At 41.9% G+C, this 20,632-nt stretch overlaps 3 protein-coding genes across 4 annotated transcripts; all 3 read left to right on the forward strand.

Moving 5' to 3' along the window:
* Window positions 1–4,142: 4,142 nt before the first annotated feature.
* On the forward strand, window positions 4,143–9,339 carry LOC115681474 (cellulose synthase-like protein D4). Its single transcript, XM_030605434.2, has 6 exons — window positions 4,143–5,124; window positions 5,457–5,846; window positions 5,945–6,749; window positions 6,866–7,270; window positions 7,367–7,704; window positions 7,860–9,339. Exons 1-6 carry the CDS (start codon window positions 4,664–4,666, stop codon window positions 8,821–8,823), a joined length of 3,363 nt encoding a protein of 1,120 aa, XP_030461294.1. The 5' UTR covers window positions 4,143–4,663; the 3' UTR covers window positions 8,824–9,339.
* A 645-nt stretch (window positions 9,340–9,984) lies between these two features.
* Window positions 9,985–11,559, forward strand: LOC115681475 (uncharacterized). The gene is made up of 2 exons (XM_030605435.2): window positions 9,985–10,226; window positions 10,988–11,559. The coding sequence occupies exons 1-2, from the start codon at window positions 10,045–10,047 to the stop codon at window positions 11,121–11,123; spliced, it is 318 nt and encodes a 105-aa protein (XP_030461295.1). The 5' UTR covers window positions 9,985–10,044; the 3' UTR covers window positions 11,124–11,559.
* Window positions 11,560–15,055: 3,496 nt separating this feature from the next.
* LOC115681473 (transcription termination factor MTERF6, chloroplastic/mitochondrial) lies at window positions 15,056–16,947 on the forward strand. 2 transcript variants are annotated; one of them, XM_056303734.1, is made up of 2 exons: window positions 15,056–15,256; window positions 15,747–16,947. In XM_056303734.1, the coding sequence occupies exon 2, from the start codon at window positions 15,785–15,787 to the stop codon at window positions 16,781–16,783; it is 999 nt and encodes a 332-aa protein (XP_056159709.1). In that variant the 5' UTR covers window positions 15,056–15,256; window positions 15,747–15,784; the 3' UTR covers window positions 16,784–16,947. The 2 variants fall into 2 exon arrangements, with proteins under 2 accessions (XP_056159709.1, XP_030461293.1); XM_030605433.2 differs by having other exon boundaries at window positions 15,057–15,256; window positions 15,780–16,947.
* The last annotated feature ends 3,685 nt before the right edge of the window (window positions 16,948–20,632 follow it).

Below are 20,632 nucleotides of genomic sequence, written 5' to 3' on the forward strand. Positions count from 1 at the left end.
TAGCCATGAAAATATAATCGAGTCTTAAAACTTTCAACGGAAGGAATTATATATAGACTATATATAATTGAAAAGATATAGGATTCAAAGTGATTAAAATGTGAAGTTGAAGCTTTTAGTGTGGAATCTGTAATGCCGTATCATCGGATGTTAAACGAGCTTGCACGACATCCAATTCAAAATTCAAAAAAAATTCTGCTTTTCGTCCCCTTTATTTCTTATGTTTTTTCTCTAATCAACTTTATATATTTTTGGTTTGTTTGATCAAATTTTTATATTTTTACAAAATTTCTAATCAAATCCTTGCTAAACCAAATCTAACCAACTCCGGCTGAAGTAGCCGTCAAGGACAATGTCGAAGTATGATTGGATAAAATTTAGCCAATGCGGAGACTGCATAGATGCTATTGTGGAATAATTTAGCCAATGTGAATGACGTTGGAGAATGATGTCTGATAAAAAGAAACTTGGGGACTCAAAGCTAGTTCATAATTTAATGTTGGCAAATAACTCAAATAAGAGTTGGTGACCCAAAACTAGTTGGTAATTTAATTTAACAAAAATTAGTAAATTACTCTAATTTATGTCAGTAATTTCATATTGTTATAGCTAGCAATATCATCTAGATGGGGTGAAGAGTTGATTCTAAGAACTCTTGACAATTTAATGCAGAAGTAAAACAATCAAGTTGAGTATAATCAAACTCGAGTGAAGTCAAAGTTTGAATATTGACAATGATAATATGATATTCACGGGCGTGCAAAATTCTATAAAAAAATAATGAACCAGAGTTTGAGAGATAGAAGCCATTGTACACTGAATTTATAGTGGTTCAGCTTAGAGTAAGCATACATCCACTCTCTCACGTTGGCAACCTACAAGCTAGATTTCACTAGTCAATCAATAAGAGATTACAAAAGTGAGTGATAATACTCCGGTTTGTGATAGATCTCACTATATCACATAGTCGCTCTTTCAATGCCTCTCAAGGATTACACTTTTTAATTCAAAAAAAAAAGGATTACACTTTATAGCTCACGAAGGACAAGTATGTAAAACTAAAGTCCTCTTGAACTTTGAAATTTTTTATTCAGGATCTCTTCTTTCTCTTTGATACATTGGTCTCCTTTTATACTCTTCCGCTTCCAATATATCTGTTGGACAATTTTTAGAGGATCACTCTCCAAACAACCTGTTGGACAAAAGTGCAAAAAGAAGATTGAGTAGTCATTGAGAGATAAGATCTGAATCTTCGTTGATTTGGCCGCCCATACCAACAAATCTTGGTTTTCATAAGTAGAGTACTTCGATCAAGGTAGATAGCTTGTCTATAGAGTGATTGCTAATCAATCAAGATATATTGCCTGAAGAATTTTGTTGCAAAACAATCTTTAAGATTGAGGATCAATTAGTGCTTTCTATATAGGAAGTCCGAGCCAGATGACTAACTGTGACGATATTAGTAATGGAGTTTGTGTTTGAATACATATAACCATAAGTAGATTTTGTAATCTATTGCTCTGATGATATGTATGCAATAATATTGATAATATCCATGAAGTGACTATCTTAAGCTTCAACCGCGATATTCAAATAGCAGTATATAGAGTTTGAATATAATCAAGATTGATATGAACTTCTCTTCATGAGTAGTTTTCGAAACAAAACTCTTCAGTGCATTTATCATATTCAAGATAAACTATGGACGGTTTTGTTGTCTTCAAAATATACTATGAGGTTTTCTCAACACATATAAAAATTTGTAAATTCGAAGTGGTGACAAGTTAGTACAGAAATTGCTACTTTGCAAATTATAAGAAGTTGGTGATTTCATAAAAGCACTATTAAGTTACAGAAGTTGCCACTTTGCAAATTAGGTTTTCTCAACTCTTCGGTTGTTTACTTTCACGAACAATGTTTTGATACTCATAAATATTTATTGAAATTTATTAGTGCGTAAAAAAGATCCATGCGTTTTTTGGACACGAAACACTAATATTCTTCGAGAGATAACCGAATTGTACATTACTTTAAGGACCATAACATCCGATCTAGATCCAAGGTTCATTACTAATATTTTTGGAGCTTTCCAAACAACATCAGGGACTAAACTCCAAATAAAAGTTGCTTTCCATCCCTAAACATAAACCAATGGCCAATTAAAAAGAACGATACAACGATGAAAAATATGTTGTAGGTAGTAGGGAGGGACAAATGCCCATTTGCGTTTAATTGGATTTGCCGGGAAAAGTACCAAAAAAGTCTTAAACCTATTGCATTGATACCATTTCAGTCCTAAATCTTTAATTTTATCAATTTAATTCTAAACCTTTTCACATTGACACCAATTTAGTCTATCTAACCAATTTAGGCTGGAAATCATTGACATGGATGTTGGTGGTCCTACGTGGCACCGCCGACGCTGATGTTAACAAATTTTATAATTTTTTAATAATTTTTTCATAGTTTTTTAATGTTTTTTTCTCTTTGTTTTTCCTTTTCCTAGAATTGGTTGGTCGGCGAGGTTGCCGGCCAACCATTGCTAGCCACATGCTGGTCTAGGCGAGGGTCGCCGCGCCCTCTCCGGCCACTGGCGAGGGCCGAAACCCTCGTCTGATGACCAGCAAGGGCGCAGCAGCCCTCGCTCGAACCAACATGTGGCTGGTGACCTCGCTGGCCAAACAATTCTGGGAAAAGAAAAAAAAAGAGAAAAAAAGAAAAAAAACATTTAAAAAATCTGAAAAAATTATTAAGAAATTATAAAATTTGTTTACGTCAGCGCTAGCGGTGCCACGTAGGACCGCCGATGTCCACATCAGCAATTTCCGGCCTAAATTGACACAAATGTGAAAAGATTTAGGACTAAATTGATACCAATGCAATAAGTTCATGACTTTTTTAGTACTTTTCCTTGGATTTACCTACAACAATAGTTATCGACAGAGTATGATATGGCTCACTCCGAATCGATGTACGGCGGAGTGTGTAGAACCCCTATTTGCTGGAATGAAGTAGGAGAAACGCTGACAGACTAGGCTAAAGTTAGAACAAGAGAGCTGTTAGAGCAAGAAGAAATCGACTTAGATAAGCGCAGAGCAAATGTGAGATGCTCCGTTGACAAGCGCCAACATAGAGTATCACCAATCAAAAGTATCTCTCGTTTTGATAGGAAGGACGAGTTGAACGCTCTTCTTATTGGACCTATCAAAATTCTTGAGTGAATTGGTGAGTGGCATACGGATCGCGGCTTTACCGTCGAGGCTTTCCAATGTATACGACGTTTTCCTGTCTTCGTCAAGAAAGTATGAATCACGTTCTACCACATACTGGATTTCGAAACGGTCGAGGTTGATGAAAAGGCGACATACATGGATGGAGAGGTACAGATTTTGGACCGAAGAGACTGGGTGCTGCAAAACAAAGGCTATTCATTCCGTCTAAATTTCGAGGATCTAATTTCTTTTAAGAGGGATAGAGTTGCGATGAATGATTTGCTGCTTTTTATTACATCAGCAATAATTGGGATGTTGTATAGAAATGAAGTTCTCGTTGTTCATATGAGAGTTAGGTAACAACCCCTTGAATCTCGGACCAAATTTCACTTTTAAGAAGCCCGACTACATCTATGTTCCTTATCATTACCCATTTCCACGAGAGGTGATCATTGGACGGGCCGATCAGACCTAGGAGTATTTGTCCAAGTCCGCCTACCATACAACTTACATACGGATGTTTGGGCCGGGTCGAGTTTCCCCGCAAACTATTAAAGCAAACCTACCAGCATCTTCCGATCTAAAGTTCTGTAGAGAAGGTCCATGAGAGCCCATGTGTTTCAGCAACTGGGTTACAACTGCTCAAATAAACAATGGGCATAACCTACATGACTTGGAAAGGTGAATGTAAACTCTTGTGCCATGCCATGAACTTCCTCACCTCATTCAAATCTAAACTGAATCCTCTCTCTCACTTCAATGATTCGATTTCACTCCCTAAAATAATGTAACCCTTTAGATAGAAACATGTTGGAACCGAATCCACATAAAACAAACTCTGTCCAACCAAAAGAAATCAACATCAACAACCGAAATAACTCAAAAAGAAATGTAGTTGCTCGTCGTGAGAAGCATATTGCCTTCCTGCAAAGATATCCTCCGCAGCACTCTCCTACAAAACCGTTGGAACAGACACCCCATAAACAGACATCCTCTGACTCAGTCTCCTGCCATGTTGCATCCAATCCCACCGCTCCATCGCCATTTTCTTTCTTGATTTCCTCAATTCTTTTTTGTCTTCCTTCTGTCTCCGTTTCTTTTACGTGCAACCCATTTTCCTACACCAAATCTTTCACGTTCAATCATTGTTCCAGCCCCTCCTTGGTTAAGATTCCGAGTTCCTCCCCACATTTAAGTTCCCAAAAAGAAAATGACCCCAGAATCTGCTGTTCATTGGCGAGTTCTTTGTACGCATAGGCTTCTTGATCTTCCCAATGTCGCCGATTCATGAAACTAGGCCATGATGATGATGAGTCCTTAGCGTGTTCAGCAAATGATCTGAAGGTGAGTGCCTGATGCAGATTTGTGCGATAGAGAACTACAGAATACAATCCTAGGAGGATCAGAAGACTCAACAAGAATTGGAGCTTTTGTTTTGAGGGTGTTGGGCAATGGCATCTCTTTCGAGCCAACCGTCCAAGAAGGCAATCCGGAGCCCTGGCTCGGGCAATTCCCAGGGCGGCAGCCGTAGTTCGACCGGGCAGACGGTGAAGTTCGCGAGGCGGACCTCAAGCGGGAGGTATGTCAGTTTGTCCAGGGAGGACCTCGACATGTCGGGGGAGCTATCGGGGGACTACATGAACTACACCGTGCACATCCCGCCGACCCCGGATAACCAGCCGATGGACTCGTCAGTGGCCGTGAAGGCCGAGGAGCAGTACGTCTCAAACTCCCTGTTCACGGGGGGATTCAACAGCGTGACGCGTGCACACCTGATGGACAAGGTGATCGAATCTGAGGTGAGCCATCCCCAGATGGCCGGGGCCAAGGGCTCCTCTTGCTCGATGCCGGCTTGTGACGGCAAGATCATGAAGGATGAGCGCGGCATCGACATCACTCCATGCGAATGCAGGTGCACCGTCATCCTTTTCGACCTAGAATCACTCGATCATATGTTTCCTTGAGGCTTTAGTGTCAATGTGATACAAAATATAAGATGTTATGAATTGCAAGACTTGTAGGAAGGTTGGTGTGTCTCGCAACTCCGTGAAACTAGAGCAAATTGTGGCAAGATTGATTTTTGGAGTTCTAACTTATTAAGGAAGACCCATTTGATAATTTGAAATGGAAGACTCATTGGAAGGCCTGATTCTATAAAATGAGTCGGTTTCTGGATATTATATCATAGAATATGAGTGGTTTCTTCTTTTGCTTAAGCTGAAAAACACGAGCTTTGATGTTCAGGTTCAAAATCTGTAGAGACTGCTATTTAGATGCTCAGAAGGACACCGGTCTGTGTCCCGGGTGCAAGGATCCGTACAAATCAGCAGATTACGATGACGATGTGCCGGATTTCTCGAGCGGGGCGCTGCAATTGCAGCCCCCGGACAAGAGGGACACGAACAACATGACCATGATGAAGAGGAACCAAACTGGCGAGTTCGACCACAACCGGTGGCTGTTCGAAACTAAAGGCACTTATGGCTATGGCAGTGCGTTCTGGCCTGAGGACGACATGTATGGGGATGACGGCGATGAGGGAATGCACGCAGGCATGATGGACTCGATGGACAAGCCATGGAAGCCCCTTAGTCGGAGATTGCCCATACCTAACGGCATCATCAGCCCCTACAGGTTAGAGACCTAATCATCGCGATCATCACAATCACTGTTTGCACATGTTGTTCAATGATCACGGTTCATTATCAGATAATTGTGACCTATATGACCAGGTTGCTGATCTTGGTCCGATTCGTGGTGCTTGGCTTCTTCCTGCAATGGCGAATAACGCATCCGAACGAGGATGCGGTCTGGTTGTGGCTCATGTCGGTCGTGTGCGAGGTCTGGTTTGCATTTTCCTGGATCCTCGATCAGATTCCTAAGCTTTGCCCAATCAACCGCTCCACAGACCTTCAGTCCCTCCACGACAAGTTTGACCTGCCGTCGCCGTCCAATCCCACAGGCCGCTCCGATCTTCCCGGTGTCGACTTGTTTGTCTCTACAGCAGACCCCGAAAAAGAGCCTCCACTTGTCACAGCAAACACGGTCCTCTCTATCCTAGCCTCCGATTACCCGGTGGAAAAGATAGCCTGCTATATTTCTGATGATGGAGGTGCCCTTCTCACATTCGAGGCAATGGCAGAGGCTGCAAGCTTTGCCGATTTGTGGGTCCCTTTCTGCCGGAAGCACAACATCGAGCCTAGGAATCCCGAGAGCTACTTCAGTATCAAGTCTGACCCCACCAAGAACAAGAGCCGATCAGATTTCGTCAAAGACAGGAGAAAGATGAAGAGGGAGTACGACGAATTTAAGGTGAGGATCAACGCACTTCCTGAATCAATCAGGAGGAGATCAGATGCGTTCCATGCGAGGGAGGAGATGAGGATGCTGAAGCACATGAGAGAGAGCGGGGGCGATCCGCTGGAGCCAATCAAGGTCCAGAAAGCGACATGGATGGCCGATGGAACTCACTGGCCCGGCACATGGGCCATCTCGGCAGCGGAACATGCCAAAGGTGATCATGCAGGAATTCTTCAGGTATATTGTAGACCACATCTTCATTTTCATGTTCATCTATCGGTTATCATACCGTAGTTTACGTTCTTCCAATGTTGAGCCAACAAACTTGTGTTCTTTGAAAAAAAAATGAGAAGGTGATGTTGAAGCCACCCAGCCCCGATCCGCTGATGGGGAATGCCGAGGATAAGCTCATTGACTTCACGGATATAGACACCCGACTCCCCATGTTCGTTTATGTATCGCGAGAGAAGCGTCCGGGCTACGATCACAACAAGAAAGCAGGGGCCATGAATGCCCTGGTACGAGCATCAGCTGTATTATCCAACGGCCCATTCATTCTCAATCTTGATTGCGATCACTACATCTACAATTGCAAAGCTATTCGCGAAGGAATGTGCTTCATGTTGGATAAAGGCGGTGAAGACATCTGCTACATTCAGTTCCCCCAGAGATTCGAAGGCATCGATCCTTCTGATAGATATGCGAATCGTAACACCGTGTTTTTCGACAGCAACATGCGTGCCCTGGATGGCGTGCAGGTATATTACATTTATCACACCCAAGAATTTCCGTTCCTGGAAATAAGACTCTTTCTGCAGCTCATTTAGTTCGTCACAACTTTTGTGTCATATCAGGGGCCATTTTATGTCGGCACAGGTTGTATGTTCAGGCGCTTTGCTTTATACGGCTTTGATCCTCCACATCCTAAGAAAATGCAAATTAAAACCGACTCCGAGACCCAAGCCTTAAACGCCACCGACTTCGACCCCGACCTGGATGTGAATTTACTGCCCAAGCGATTTGGAAATTCTACGATACTGGCCGAGTCTATCCCAGTTTCTGAGTTCCAAGCACGCCCACTAGCCGATCATCCGTCTGTGTCATATGGAAGGCCTCCTGGAGCTCTCCGCATCCCACGCGATCCACTCGATGCTGCCACTGTTGCTGAAGCCGTGTCGGTCATATCTTGTTGGTATGTCCTCTGCTTATACTCGCATACCCAATTGTTCTCAGAATGAGTTCAAATTCCTAGCAAAAAATGTCGGCTGAAAATTGCAGCTAAAATTCGATGTTACTGCTCTCGTGGTATTAGGACATGTAACTGAAACGGTTTACTATGAACAACAGGTATGAAGACAAAACGGAATGGGGTGATCGGGTCGGCTGGATTTACGGATCGGTCACCGAGGATGTCGTGACGGGATATCGCATGCACAATCGTGGATGGCGCTCAATCTACTGCGTGACTAAACGTGACGCGTTCCGTGGGTCAGCTCCAATCAACCTAACCGATCGGCTCCATCAAGTGCTCAGGTGGGCCACGGGTTCGGTGGAGATTTTCTTCTCGCGGAACAATGCTCTTTTAGCCTCTCGAAAGCTCATGTTCCTGCAGCGCCTATCGTATATCAACGTCGGCATCTATCCATTCACATCTATATTCTTAATCGTCTATTGCTTCCTCCCCGCTCTATCCCTTTTCTCGGGGAGCTTCATCGTGCAGACTTTAAACGTGACGTTCTTGATCTACTTGCTCATCATTACGCTATGCCTGGTCGGCCTCGCCATCCTGGAGGTGAAATGGTCCGGCGTGGCGCTCGAAGAGTGGTGGAGGAACGAACAGTTCTGGCTCATCTCCGGGACGAGTGCCCACTTGTACGCCGTGGTCCAAGGCCTCCTGAAAGTCATAGCAGGGATCGAAATCTCATTCACTCTGACATCCAAATCCGCAGCAGACGACGAAGAAGACATCTTTGCGGATCTGTATCTGGTGAAGTGGTCTTCTCTGATGATCCCGCCGATCGTCATCGCGATGGTCAACATTATAGCCATCGCTTTCGCGTTCTCCAAGACGATATACAGCACTGTCCCTCAGTGGAGCAAGTTCATCGGAGGAGCTTTCTTCAGCTTCTGGGTGTTGGCTCACTTGTATCCTTTCGCCAAGGGCTTGATGGGGAGGAGAGGGAAGACGCCGACGATCGTTTTCGTCTGGTCCGGCCTCATAGCAATCACCATATCCTTGATGTGGATCGCCATCAACCCACCACAGGGAGGCACGACAGAGTCCGGCGGGTCCACTTTCCAATTCCCTTGAGCCAGGGAAGTAAATGACCAACCCTTCGCTTTAAAAATGCGGAAACGGTCGGTACGACAATCTATCTTGATCGGCTAGCGAAATTCTAGGGGCTAAGATAATTTGTTTAAGCAGAGAATTTAGCGAAATTTTGTTTTGTGCTATGGGTAGAGAAGGCGATCCGTGTTCTCGTTTTCGTGTTCGTCTCTCATCAGATTCGGAAGCATATAGAGCATACTAAAGGCGGGTCGACCCCGGAATGTGTCGAGAATCGAAAGAGCTGGAAAGAACAATTTGTGATCTTCAAGGGAAGGGAAGTCGAGCTGAGTATACTTAACAGAACTGTCTTGCCTCTCTTTCTCTGTCTTTCCTTCTCTTGGGGTTTACTGAATATGTGCAAGAGAAGTTTAGCATTCTATGAAGAGTATAGTTTGTCAGTTGTGCACTGCATAAGGCTCAACACATTGTATTCTTCTTGCAAGTGTCTCTGCATCGTTGTTCATTCGGTTCAGTAATCAATTTGATGAACTCGAACAACTGTATAAGCCTGGCCGGAAATTTGCAGACAGGATTAATACTATTGTCAATCGATTGCCGGAAACAGTGTTGATGGAGAGAAAACGGTACGGAGGTCTCGATACGGATGTGATCGGCGATCTTATTGTTGCTCGGATCGCCCAGACCGCAGCGCGCTATTGCAGGTTCGGGCAAACGGTGTTGCTAAAGGGACATATAGAGGACGCCGGTCCCTATGTTCGTTGCTTGGAAGCAATCGCGTACCACATTGATCGAGGACGTAGCGAAAATGGCAAAGCCCCTCCTTTGTTGTCCGAATTGAACCCCCTAATCACGGATGATAAAAATTTGGCAGTCTAATGAGATCGCCAGGGCCGGGGCCAGGTGCCCACTGTCGGGCAGGGGCAATTTCGTCCCGAACCTTCCATTTCATTTCAATTCATTTACGCGGCGGCTCGTGACCTGGTAGCACAACTAAATCCTAAACCCCAAAATCGAGGGAACGTAAACCCTAAATTGAATTTTCATAGAGAATCATAGGTAAAGATTGTGAGAATCCTAGTGGAGCAATCGAACGAGTTCTTAGAGACGGAAATTTTAGGACGAATTTGCCCCCCGCCAGCAGGGCATTTTGGGGCATTTACCAAAAAACCCTAAAAACCCTAATCGCTCGCCAATGCATCGAGGCGACCGAGCTCGAGAGCTCGTGTGAAGATCTCGAGCGGCATGGAAAGCATACAGAAGGCCGTGCGCGACATGGTGAGGGACGTGAAGTTGAGCACCTCGCCCTCGCCGTCGCCGCCGTCGTCCGGAGGCGCGCGTTTCGGCGGAGAAGGAAGGGCTCCCGGAGTCGGGGTCGCTCTGTCGGCGCCGGAGCATCCTCCTGTTCTGTTCAGCAGGAATCCTCGGTAATTTCACGACCCCCCCCCCCCCCCCACTTTCCAATTTCGTACCGACCGTGGTTTTGATGCATTTCGAAGTAGCGCAGCTTGTCTGGGCAAACGAAGTGGGGCTAGGGTTCGATGTTGTTGGAAGGGCTTAGCTTGGTTTTGGGTTCTGGATGATTGTGGGTGTGAGGAGTTGAGATGCAGGGGAAGAAGTGGGAATAGGTTGGTCGGGGGAGGAGATTGTTCTTTGAGGACGTGATTTCATAATCACAGCATGGTGGATTGTCCTTTCAGCTCAAATTGCTTTCTAAATCACGGCCAATGCAAAGTCTTTGTTTCGGCGAATTCAGTCCGGCGATTGCAAGATAGTTGGTGAATTGTGCTTTCAGTTTTAGTTTGCATGCAGTCATTGTTTTGGCTAATTCAGTCTTTTCGAAAGAAGCAATTTTTAACTTCTTGGGGTATCGCGCATTGTCGTGATTCCTCGGCTTTCGAAGTTCTGGCGTGTAAACAAGCATATGCTCATGTCCTTTGGCTTTAGTTGCCTTACTCTTTGTCTTAAATATCACTTCGTCTGATATTCGCTTCAAGATGGAGAATGTTTTCCTGATGTGGACTATACCTGCTATATGTTGAGCTATGTTGATGCTCTTTTTAGGAGTGGTTGTTGAACATCTGCAAAGTGATTCTTTCGTAATTCATCCGAGTCTATAGTGTTTTTGCTACACGAGACCGGAATAAGTCCATGATTGCATTTTTTTACCATTGTTGTCTTACTGCAGAGGGGTGGTATCTTTGGGGACTTGTTCGAAGCTCTGTGCAATTTCCCTCGTTGCTGGCATTTTCTTGGGCTACACTTTAAAACGTCGGGTCCGAGGTTGGGTTTCAAAGCTCCTCAAGAGATTGAAAGATGATTGATGCTGGCTCTGTCCTGCGTGAATGTGGTGCCCGACTTGGAGGTTCGTCACGGAGCGAAATCTGTTGTGACATATTGACATATACAAGCTCCTTTGTTGCCTTGAATTACAACATAGATCAGCCAAATATACTTTCCACCTCCTCGTGCGATACCTTATCTCTCATCTGTGGGAACAATTATCTCCTCCTTCATGCTCTGGTATTTTCTAATGATTCAAACTAGAAGTGGTCATGGGGCGGGCCTTGGCAACCTGAGGATCAGGCCTAACTTATTGCCTGGGTTAGCCATCACTCATTTGTCTGGTCTCTGCGTCTTCTTCTTCAATTTGATGCTTCCTTTCGCAGATTTTTGCAGTTTATACTCTTATCTAGGAAGCAGATTACTGTTAAAGTTGAACAGATTGTTTGAAGATTAAGCATGGTGCTAGTTTCCAAACCATCATATCCACTGTATCCAGACATCTCTTGGTACTGATTGTTCAAGACCTTTGTGGCTTTAAAATGTTCCCCTGCCTATGAGGAAGTCGGCCTGATATCTGTTTGTGAGTTTGTGGGTGCACTTGTGCTCGTGCGCTCTGTCGCTCGCGTTGTGCAGCAAGTTAGCGAAATATCTCTGTCCATTTAGCTTCAGGCGGCACAAGAGGGTCGCCACCTGCGCCTGATTTGAAAATCTTGTAACATTTCACACTCGAAAATGCCGGGCGGCAATTTCTTGCAAATTAAGTACGAATTGAGAAGGGTCTCTGGACAAGATGAATTCCTAACTCAAAAAATTACTGTCTGTTTGCAATTAGCATTATAATGAGCTAGGATATGTTTTTGTGGGGAAAATTATCCAAAAAATCTTAAATTTATTGTACGACGGTCAGCTCAGTCCTAAATTTTTTAATTTTGTCAATTTAGTCTAAAATCTTTTGATGATTTGTCAATTTAGTCATAAACTTTTTAATGATGCCAATTTAGTCCTAAACATTTTGACGATTTACCAATTTAATTCTAAACATTTTGACAATTTGTTAATGCAGTCATTTCGGTCAATTATCCAAATAATAGGTTTATGACTGAATTGGCAAATATTTAAACGGTTTAGGACTAAATTGATGCAATTGAAAGGTTTAGAACGATTTTGGCAAATCATCAAAAGATTTAAGACTGAATTGGCACAATTAAAAAGTTTAAGAATGAATTGGCCGTCATACGATAAGTCTAGGATTTTTTGAACAATTATCCCTGTTTTTGTGTGATCATGAAGGAACTGGGGACATTGCACTAGGTTAACGGATTGCAAGCTTGCTCGCGGCAAACATTACTCGCTTGAAATACCTTTTCACCTCCACGAATGAACAAACGCGTAGAGAATGCAGAGGTGTCGATATGGTAAGTGAATCGAGTAGTACCAAGATTAATCTACAAAATATATATTAAGTATGGTAAATCATAGGTGGATGGATATAAAACAATTAGGTCATTTTCAATATTAGTAAAAGTTCTATTTTATTTGCTACTGGTTCTACCATAATTTTTTGGGATATGTTCACTAGAAGTTCTAAAACTTATCGCAAAAGTGCAATTGAGTCCTAAAACTTACAAAAAGTATAATCGAGTCCTAAAACTTGTCAAATTTATTCAATCTAGTTCTAAAGTTAACACCGTTAATTTTTCTAACGGAAAATGCTGACGTGGCATTTTAAAATGAATTTCTCTCTCCTACATGGCATTTTTATATTTTTTATTCAAATCATATTTGAATTAAATTAAAAGGCTAAAAATTAAAAACAAAACTGGAAAAAAGAAGAAGAGAGAAGCAGCTTCGCCGGAGGGGGGCCGGCGAGGCTAGCCTCGGGCGAGGGCGCCCAGATCTAGGCGACGCCAGCCCTCGCCTGGGGCCGGTGACCATCGCCCGCCCAGATCTGGGTTGAGGGCCCCCAGATCTGGGCGACGTCGGCCCTCGCCCAAGACCGGCAAGCCTCGCCGGCCTCAGGCAAAGGGCAGGCGTCGCCCATATCTGGGTGCCCTGGCCTTGGGCCGGCGAGGCCTAGCCCGGGCTGGCAAGGGCCGACGACCACAGCCGGCTCCCCTCCGGCGATGGGCGGCGGCTGCAACTCCCAACTTAGCCTTAGTGTTTTTTTTTTTCAATTTTATTTTTTTAAGTAATTTTTAGATTTTTTTAATTCAATTTATATAAGATTTGAATAAAATAATAATAATAAATGCCACATAGAAGAGAGAAAATCATTTTAAAATGCTACGTTAGCATTTTCCGTTACACAAATTGACGGTGTTAACTTTAAGACTTGATTAAACCAATTTGACAAGTTTTAGGACTCGATTGTACTTTTTATAAGTTTTAAGATTCAATTGCACTTTTGCAACAAGTTTTAGGACTTCTAGTAAATATATCCCTAATTTTTTATAGACTAGAAAAACAATGATGAATTTAGCTTCGAACGTGATTAAATTATTGAGTTCGATTGTATTTATGTTATTATTTGACTTTGTAATATTTTAATTTGTTATTTGACATGATCTAGGCAATTGTATTTGCACGTGATGAGTGACAAATAATTATTAGTAGTTAAACTTATATTTGATTTGCCATATGTAATACGGAAACTTAAGGAATTCTTTATTCCTGATCTCGAATTTCTATTCATTTCCTACGTTGACCAAATATCAAATAAAAAGCGAAAAACGTCACAATAATCGAAAACTATTCCCACTTGGATAACCAGAACTCCGAACACATTTTCTTCGGCCTAATTCTCTGAAAAAACTCCAACTTTAGATCAAGTCCCAAATCTATCTTGAACTTTTTTTTTGTCTAAAAAAATACCTCAAACTTTAGGTCCAGTCCCAAATATGCTTCGAACTTTTTTTTTATCTCGGAAAAAATTCCAAACTTTAAGTCAAGCCCCAAATCTGCCTAAATTTTGTTTTGTGTAAAAAAATCATCAAAATTCAATTTATTTTCAAAAATATAACCACATGATCCAATCAACTTGATGTGGCACTTCCACGTCGATAACAAATCCACATTAACAAAGTAATGGGATTTTTTTTTTAGACAAAGAAAAGTTCGGGGTAAATTTGGACTCAACTTAAAAATTGGGTTTTTTTATATTAAAAAAAGTTTTTTGGGGTGGATTTGTTATCGTCCCTCACTTTCATATTCTAGATCGGTCCAATTTTTATTGAGTTGGGTTTGTTATTGAATTGGAAATGCGACTCGGCCTGTACCTATCGTCACATTACTTTGCTAATGTGAATTTATTATCGACGTCAAAGTGCCATGTCAAGTTAGAACTGGATAATGGGGTATATTTTTGAAAATAAAAAAAATTTACTGATTTTTTTACACAAAACAAAATTTGGGGCAGATTTGGGACTGAAGTTAAAGTTTAGGTTTTTTTCTGAGACAAAAAAAAGTTCGAGGCAGATTTGGGACTGTATCTAAATTTTGAAATTTTTTTCTGAGATAAAAAAAAGTTCGGAGTAGATTTTGGACTTGACCTAAAGTTGAAGGGTTTTTTTGGAATTCACCCGTTTTTCTTCTGTCACCAAAACTTCAGACTTGTATAAATAACCCAAAAATACCCTTCGTCATAGTTTTGTTCAAGATTGCTATTAAAGATTCAACATGGTGGCTCATCGGAAAATGGCAAGCAAACGAAGCTAACATGGATCTGAAAAATTTCTTTAAGAAACTAAATTTTACCCAATGTGACTTCAATACATCAAACTTTTTTTCGTGTCACAAATACACCAAAATTTAGAGTTAATACCTCAAAAAATTACAAACTATATTTATTTCAAATAGAAAAAGGAAAATAAAAAAAGAAAGAAAAAGAAAAGAGCCCCACATTATCACCAAAGAGCAAGATAGCCGTCAGATCGAGCCTGTACGCATCACACAGAATACATCTCCGTCTCCCCTCGCAAGCATAAAAATTACAGGCATCACAGATAAGGTTTCAGAGACAAATGCAAACGTTCATCTTCTGAAGTCCAGGATATGGCCGCAGGGTCGAAGAAGAAGACGACCCTTTTCCCTCTCTTTTCCCTCTTCCCAACTGGAGTTTAAACATCGCCTGCCAATTCGGATACAATCAGAAGCTCCCTTCAATAACCGACCTGTAAGCTCTCTCAGCGCGAGAATGGCGTACGATTCAATTCATGATGTTGAGTGTTTATTTTCATGAATGATAGGGGTTTTTGGATTCCTCAATCCTCTAGTGGAAATGGGTTTCTTTTAACCGTGGTTTCTGGTATTGTTGGCTAGGTTCTAAGCAAGTGAAGGGCTGATTGAGTGCTGAAACTTGGTTACGTCTGATTGCTGTATCTTTTGCTGGACTTGTGTGTTAGATGACATTGTTCTTGTTCATATGGTACTCTCTCATTTATTGCTTGGCTAAAAGAGTGAAGGGCTGATTGAGTGCTGAAACTTGGTTACGTCTGATTGCTGTATCCTGTGCTGGACTTGTGTGTTAGATGGCATTGTTCTTGTTCATATAGTACTCTTTCAATTATCGCTTAGCAAAAGAGTGAACTGTCTTCATGTACATGCCATTTACCAATTGCCGCAACGTTAAATGTTCTGCTCTCTTTGTACCGAACTGTGAATAGGATGATAACCAGAGGAATTTCATGTTCTCACAGACAGCATGGAATGCAATTCAAGCCAAACTGGCGGTGGCATCATGTGGTTCTTCCGCAACCGGGGTTTCGACGATAAAAGTATAAAGGAAATGTTCAAAAGGTGCAAGCGCCTTGAATCCGTGCAAAAGGAAAGGGCTTCTGAAAATTGGGAGTACTTGAGGAGCATTGGCATTGAGGAGAGGAAGCTTCCTCATATTGTTTCTAAATGCCCGAAAATCCTCGCACTTGGCCTCAACGAGAAGCTTATGCCGATGGTACAATGCCTCGCTACACTAGGAACAAGACCTACTGAAGTTGCCTCTGCCATTGCGAAGTTCCCTCACATACTTTCCCATAGCGTGGAAGAGAAGCTCTGTCCGCTACTGGCCTTTTTTCAGGCAATGGGGGTCCCCGAAAAGCAAGTTGGGAAAATCGTTTTGCTTAACCCGAGGCTCATTAGCTACAGCATTGAGTCGAAGCTAACGGAGACTGTGAACTTTCTTGGTAGTCTTGGCCTTACAAGAGAAGGAACGATAGGCAAAGTTCTGGTGAAGAACCCGTTTATTATGGGCTATAGTGTTGAGAAGAGACTGCGCCCCACCTCTGAGTTTTTGAAATCATTAGGTCTTGCAGAGGTGGATCTTCAAAAGGTGGTGATGAACTTCCCAGAAGTCTTGTGTCGAGATGTGAACAAGATTCTAAGACATAATTTCGATTTTCTGAAAAGCTGCGGATTCAACCATGGGCAGATAGCAAATTTGGTGACTGGTTATCCTCCAGTTCTGATTAAAAGCATTAACAACTCTTTAAAACCTCGTATTAGGTTTTTGATAGATATAATGGGTAGACAACTCGATGAAGCTGCTGATTATCCCGACTTCTTTCGCCATAGTCTGAAAAAGAGACTAGAGCGACGTTACAAACTTTTGAGCCAAAGGAACTTAAGCTGTAGCTTGAGTGAGATGCTGGATTGTGATCAAAAGAAGTTCTTACTTAAGTTCGGTTTGACTAGAGGATTCACATGAGGTAGTAGTTACATCCTTCGTTCATTCTTACAAAATTTTTGTAGAATAGCTTCAGCTGTTATTATGTATCCTTGATGCTTGAGGTGAAGTCATCTTGTATATGGTTCTAGTCAAACAATTCAGATGCTGAGTGAAATGATCCTTTTGGCAAATTCAGCCCAAAATTTTGGTATCTAATCTGTAGACTCTTTGCGTGGCTTTAATGATGTTGTTTGCTGGTGGTTTGCTTGGTGTGCTTGGTTGAAGGGAAAACTTCTTATGGAGATTGGATCGAGCGATGTATTGTTTTCTTCATAGGTGAGATGAAATGAATGCTCATTTGAATGCACCAGTGCACTTTGAAAGCTCACAGATCCACTGGCTAGCCGAGTGAATGTGATTGCCAAGTCTATAATTCTAGGGTGCCTAGCATCTCTGATTCTTGTTCTGAATCCATCATGGTCTAGTGTGGATGGACTGGGAGATTTATAGTTGATGAATGATCATTGTAGATATGACTCGATGAATGATCATTGTAGATACTCTGAATCGATGCATGATTGCATATGGTTTCAGGTTTAATATTGGCTGTCTTGATTCCTGTCAAAAAGCTTGTTTCTTCCTTAAAGTTTATTATGTAGTTCAAACATTACTCGTCAGGTGTTATTTCTATACTACCTAAAGTATCTCCACATTTAAGGTTTTTTGTTTCCGTTTCTCCTAGAATTCAATGATGATTGATGAACTATACGGTCCATTTTAACTTTTGAATTGGGGGGGCGCACCCCGGCTTCTTGTGTGGGAAATGCTCTGGAGCTACTAGTTCAGAAACTACGGCTAGTCATTGATCTGCTATGCAGATCCTTTGAATCTTTTGTCCACACGATCTCAGGCCAAGGATTAATCTCCCTGGGTGTCAAATTTTGTGAGGAAGCACCTTCTTGACAGCTTGGAGCTGTGTATGGACTATTGTTTTTAAGTTATAGGTGACTATGCAGGCAATCTAACAACTGGACCACCATGCCCCTCGCCGTCCTGAATGAGCACACTCATTGATCAGTGATTATAGAAAGCGGAAGAGTGTCACTTCTAATTGTGAGCTGTGAAATAGTGCACTGCCGTTGCATCCGACCTGAATTTATTGTTTCCCTAGAAGCTGGCTTCTTCGAATTGGCGGGGGTATCCATTGACGAGGTTTTTACTTTAGCTAGCTCCAGTCTACGATTGCAACTTAATTGGAGTTGTATGTTCTCTTAAGTACCAGACCTCGGATGGTATAGAGTTGCAGCTTTAACAGTAGAAAATGTCACACCGCAATCTATTTTGCATTAGCAGTAATGTTTCTTGAAAAGTATGGTCTTTGAAGCAGTATGCTTTCATGCTTTTGTTGCATGTTTTTCTCATTATCTAGGATAGCAACAGTCGAACTGTGAATCTTGGAGCAGATGAAGCAGAGGGGATGAAATTCTATCAAAAAGTACTGTCACCAAGACAGTTTGAGAGGGCATGACAGACAAAAAAGGAGCAGCACTCATGAACTGCAGCAGTAGATCGGCTAGGGGTGGGAAACAGACATTAGTACTAGGGATCATTCTATGGTTGGCCCTTCAAGTATGCCATTTGCGAAATTTGAATCCTTAGATTTTTCGATTTATACAATTAAATCCTGTCATCATGAAAGACTGCATTGCTACTTGATCATACTGATATGGAGGGAAAAAATGCATGAAAATACCGTTGCGGTTGCTGCAATCATCCTAATGCTGTGTTCAACTCACACTTCGCAAATCATCCACCGACGCCGCAACTCAACTACTGCTACTTCTTTTATACTTCGAGGCATGCGTTGCCTACGCAGTAGAGATCGCAGGGCAAGGGCAGGAAACAAAGGTACTTTCAGAGTTGATGAACCCTCAACAGAATTTCTATGCTGCTAGGCGTTGCAAATTGCAATTGGGTTCAAATTAATCCTTCCTCAGATTTCCGAAACCCCGTTTTTCTTTTGTTTGTTTTTCTTTTTTATACCATATTTTGAATCATGAACTCGAGATGTCATCATTTCAATGATTCTGTTTCATAGCAAAACATTTGAATTGATTTCGACATTTGGCGCAGGTTAAAATTCTGTCTTTACATTGCCCCCATCAAAATTGGAAATGAGTCAATTAACTCCAATTCGTCATCTTGCAAAGTGCATTTGTGGGAATACCCTCAATGTATCTTTTGTGTTAGTTTGCTCCATAGAGTGTGTTCAAGAGTATTGGATCGCCTCAATGCCTAGTTGATACATAGTCCGATGCAGTTTCACCATGAATCGTCGTCACTCACCCTGCCTCTGGCTATCGCTAGGCCATTAGTTGCCGTCGGTTGGTCCAAATCGTAGCATGTCGGTCCTAGTAAGTGGTTAAACTTGAGTCGCTTATGATCGGTCTTGTGTTGATGCAGCTGGATTCACAATCACTGCAATCAATCCCAGTTCGCCATCTACCTTATTCATCTAAGCCATTCATCTCCAAGGACGAATGCTGGTAGGTCTTACGCGATCATCATCATCAACCCACTCTGTATGTTTCAATCTTGAGCTGCTTCCAATGGATCCAATGGTCAACGTGCATCGATATTTAAGTCGCTGTTAGCCAGATCCTAAGTTGTCGGAATCAGTCCCCTATTACAACGTCCGTCTCAATCATCACCGGCGGAACTCGATTGTCCATTTTTCTAAGTTTAGAGGCAATCGGATACACTCGATAGGTGTCCAAGAGCAAACAAAAGGAACAGTAGATGAGGGGGCACTTTGAATCATTTTCACGATTCCATCTGAAACACATCCAGTAAAATGACACAATGGGGTGGAACGACTCACTCTTAGAATTTTAAGGTGGCAAATTACCACAGAGAAAATTTTCAAGAGGCTAAAACATATGGCCCGGCGCATACCGGGAAGAGATGCCATGGGATTATTTTCAATCATATTAGTCGACCGGAGATGCCATCCAGCAAGCATTCGCAGAATCCAAACAAAGCCCGCCAGAGCCAACAGATGATTCTCAGAACCCATGGGACATGGTGAGCATTGGAGAACCCGGGGACCAGCAGTAGCAATCAATGAGGAAACTCAGCAACTGGTGCCGGATACAGCCGCATGCGACCCTAATAGGCTTTGTATGTTTTGTTGGCCAATTATGTAAGCCTCACCAGCTTGTAAAAGGTCGGTAATGCCTCCAGCCTCCTCTATATAAGGCAAGTTTCTGAATAAGAGTTGGCTAAGAGTTTGAATTCAACATAATTCCCTCTCTCAATACTCTTTTGATCACTCTCTACTTTAGCTCAAAACCTGATAAGATGAGTCGGTTCCATGAGTATGCTCCCACTTGTCACTTTGCATCTTGTGGATCAGAAAGTTTATTAGACCGAGCGCCTAAAGTAGGATAGCCTACTGTCTCAAATCTCTATTATTTCCATCTTTAACCCCAAATAATGATAAATTAAACTTCAAATATGGTTAAATTGCTGAGTGCAATTATATTTATTATATTATTATTTATTGAAGTTATAATTTTATTCTTTGTTATTTGACAGGAAGTTGGCAAATGCATTCGTATATAATAAGTAACAAATAATTATTAATAGTTTAAATTATATTTGATTTGCCCTATGAAATACGGAAACTTGAGGAATACTTATTCCCGATTTTGAATTTCTATTTCATTTTTTGAATATGAGTAATTATTTCATCCTAAGCTTACTAAATATTATAAAAAAAATAGAAATTTAAGACAAATACAAATATTCATTTTCTTAAGTTCAAGATACAGGTCACAAACTAAGAAGACGACCCGTTTCTCTCTACTTCTCAATTGGAGTTTTAAT

This window comes from Syzygium oleosum, unplaced genomic scaffold (assembly GCF_021117445.2).
Source record: "Syzygium oleosum isolate NSW1041296 unplaced genomic scaffold, Sole_v2.1 Sole_v2.02, whole genome shotgun sequence".
NCBI classification, from domain to species: domain Eukaryota; kingdom Viridiplantae; phylum Streptophyta; class Magnoliopsida; order Myrtales; family Myrtaceae; genus Syzygium; species Syzygium oleosum.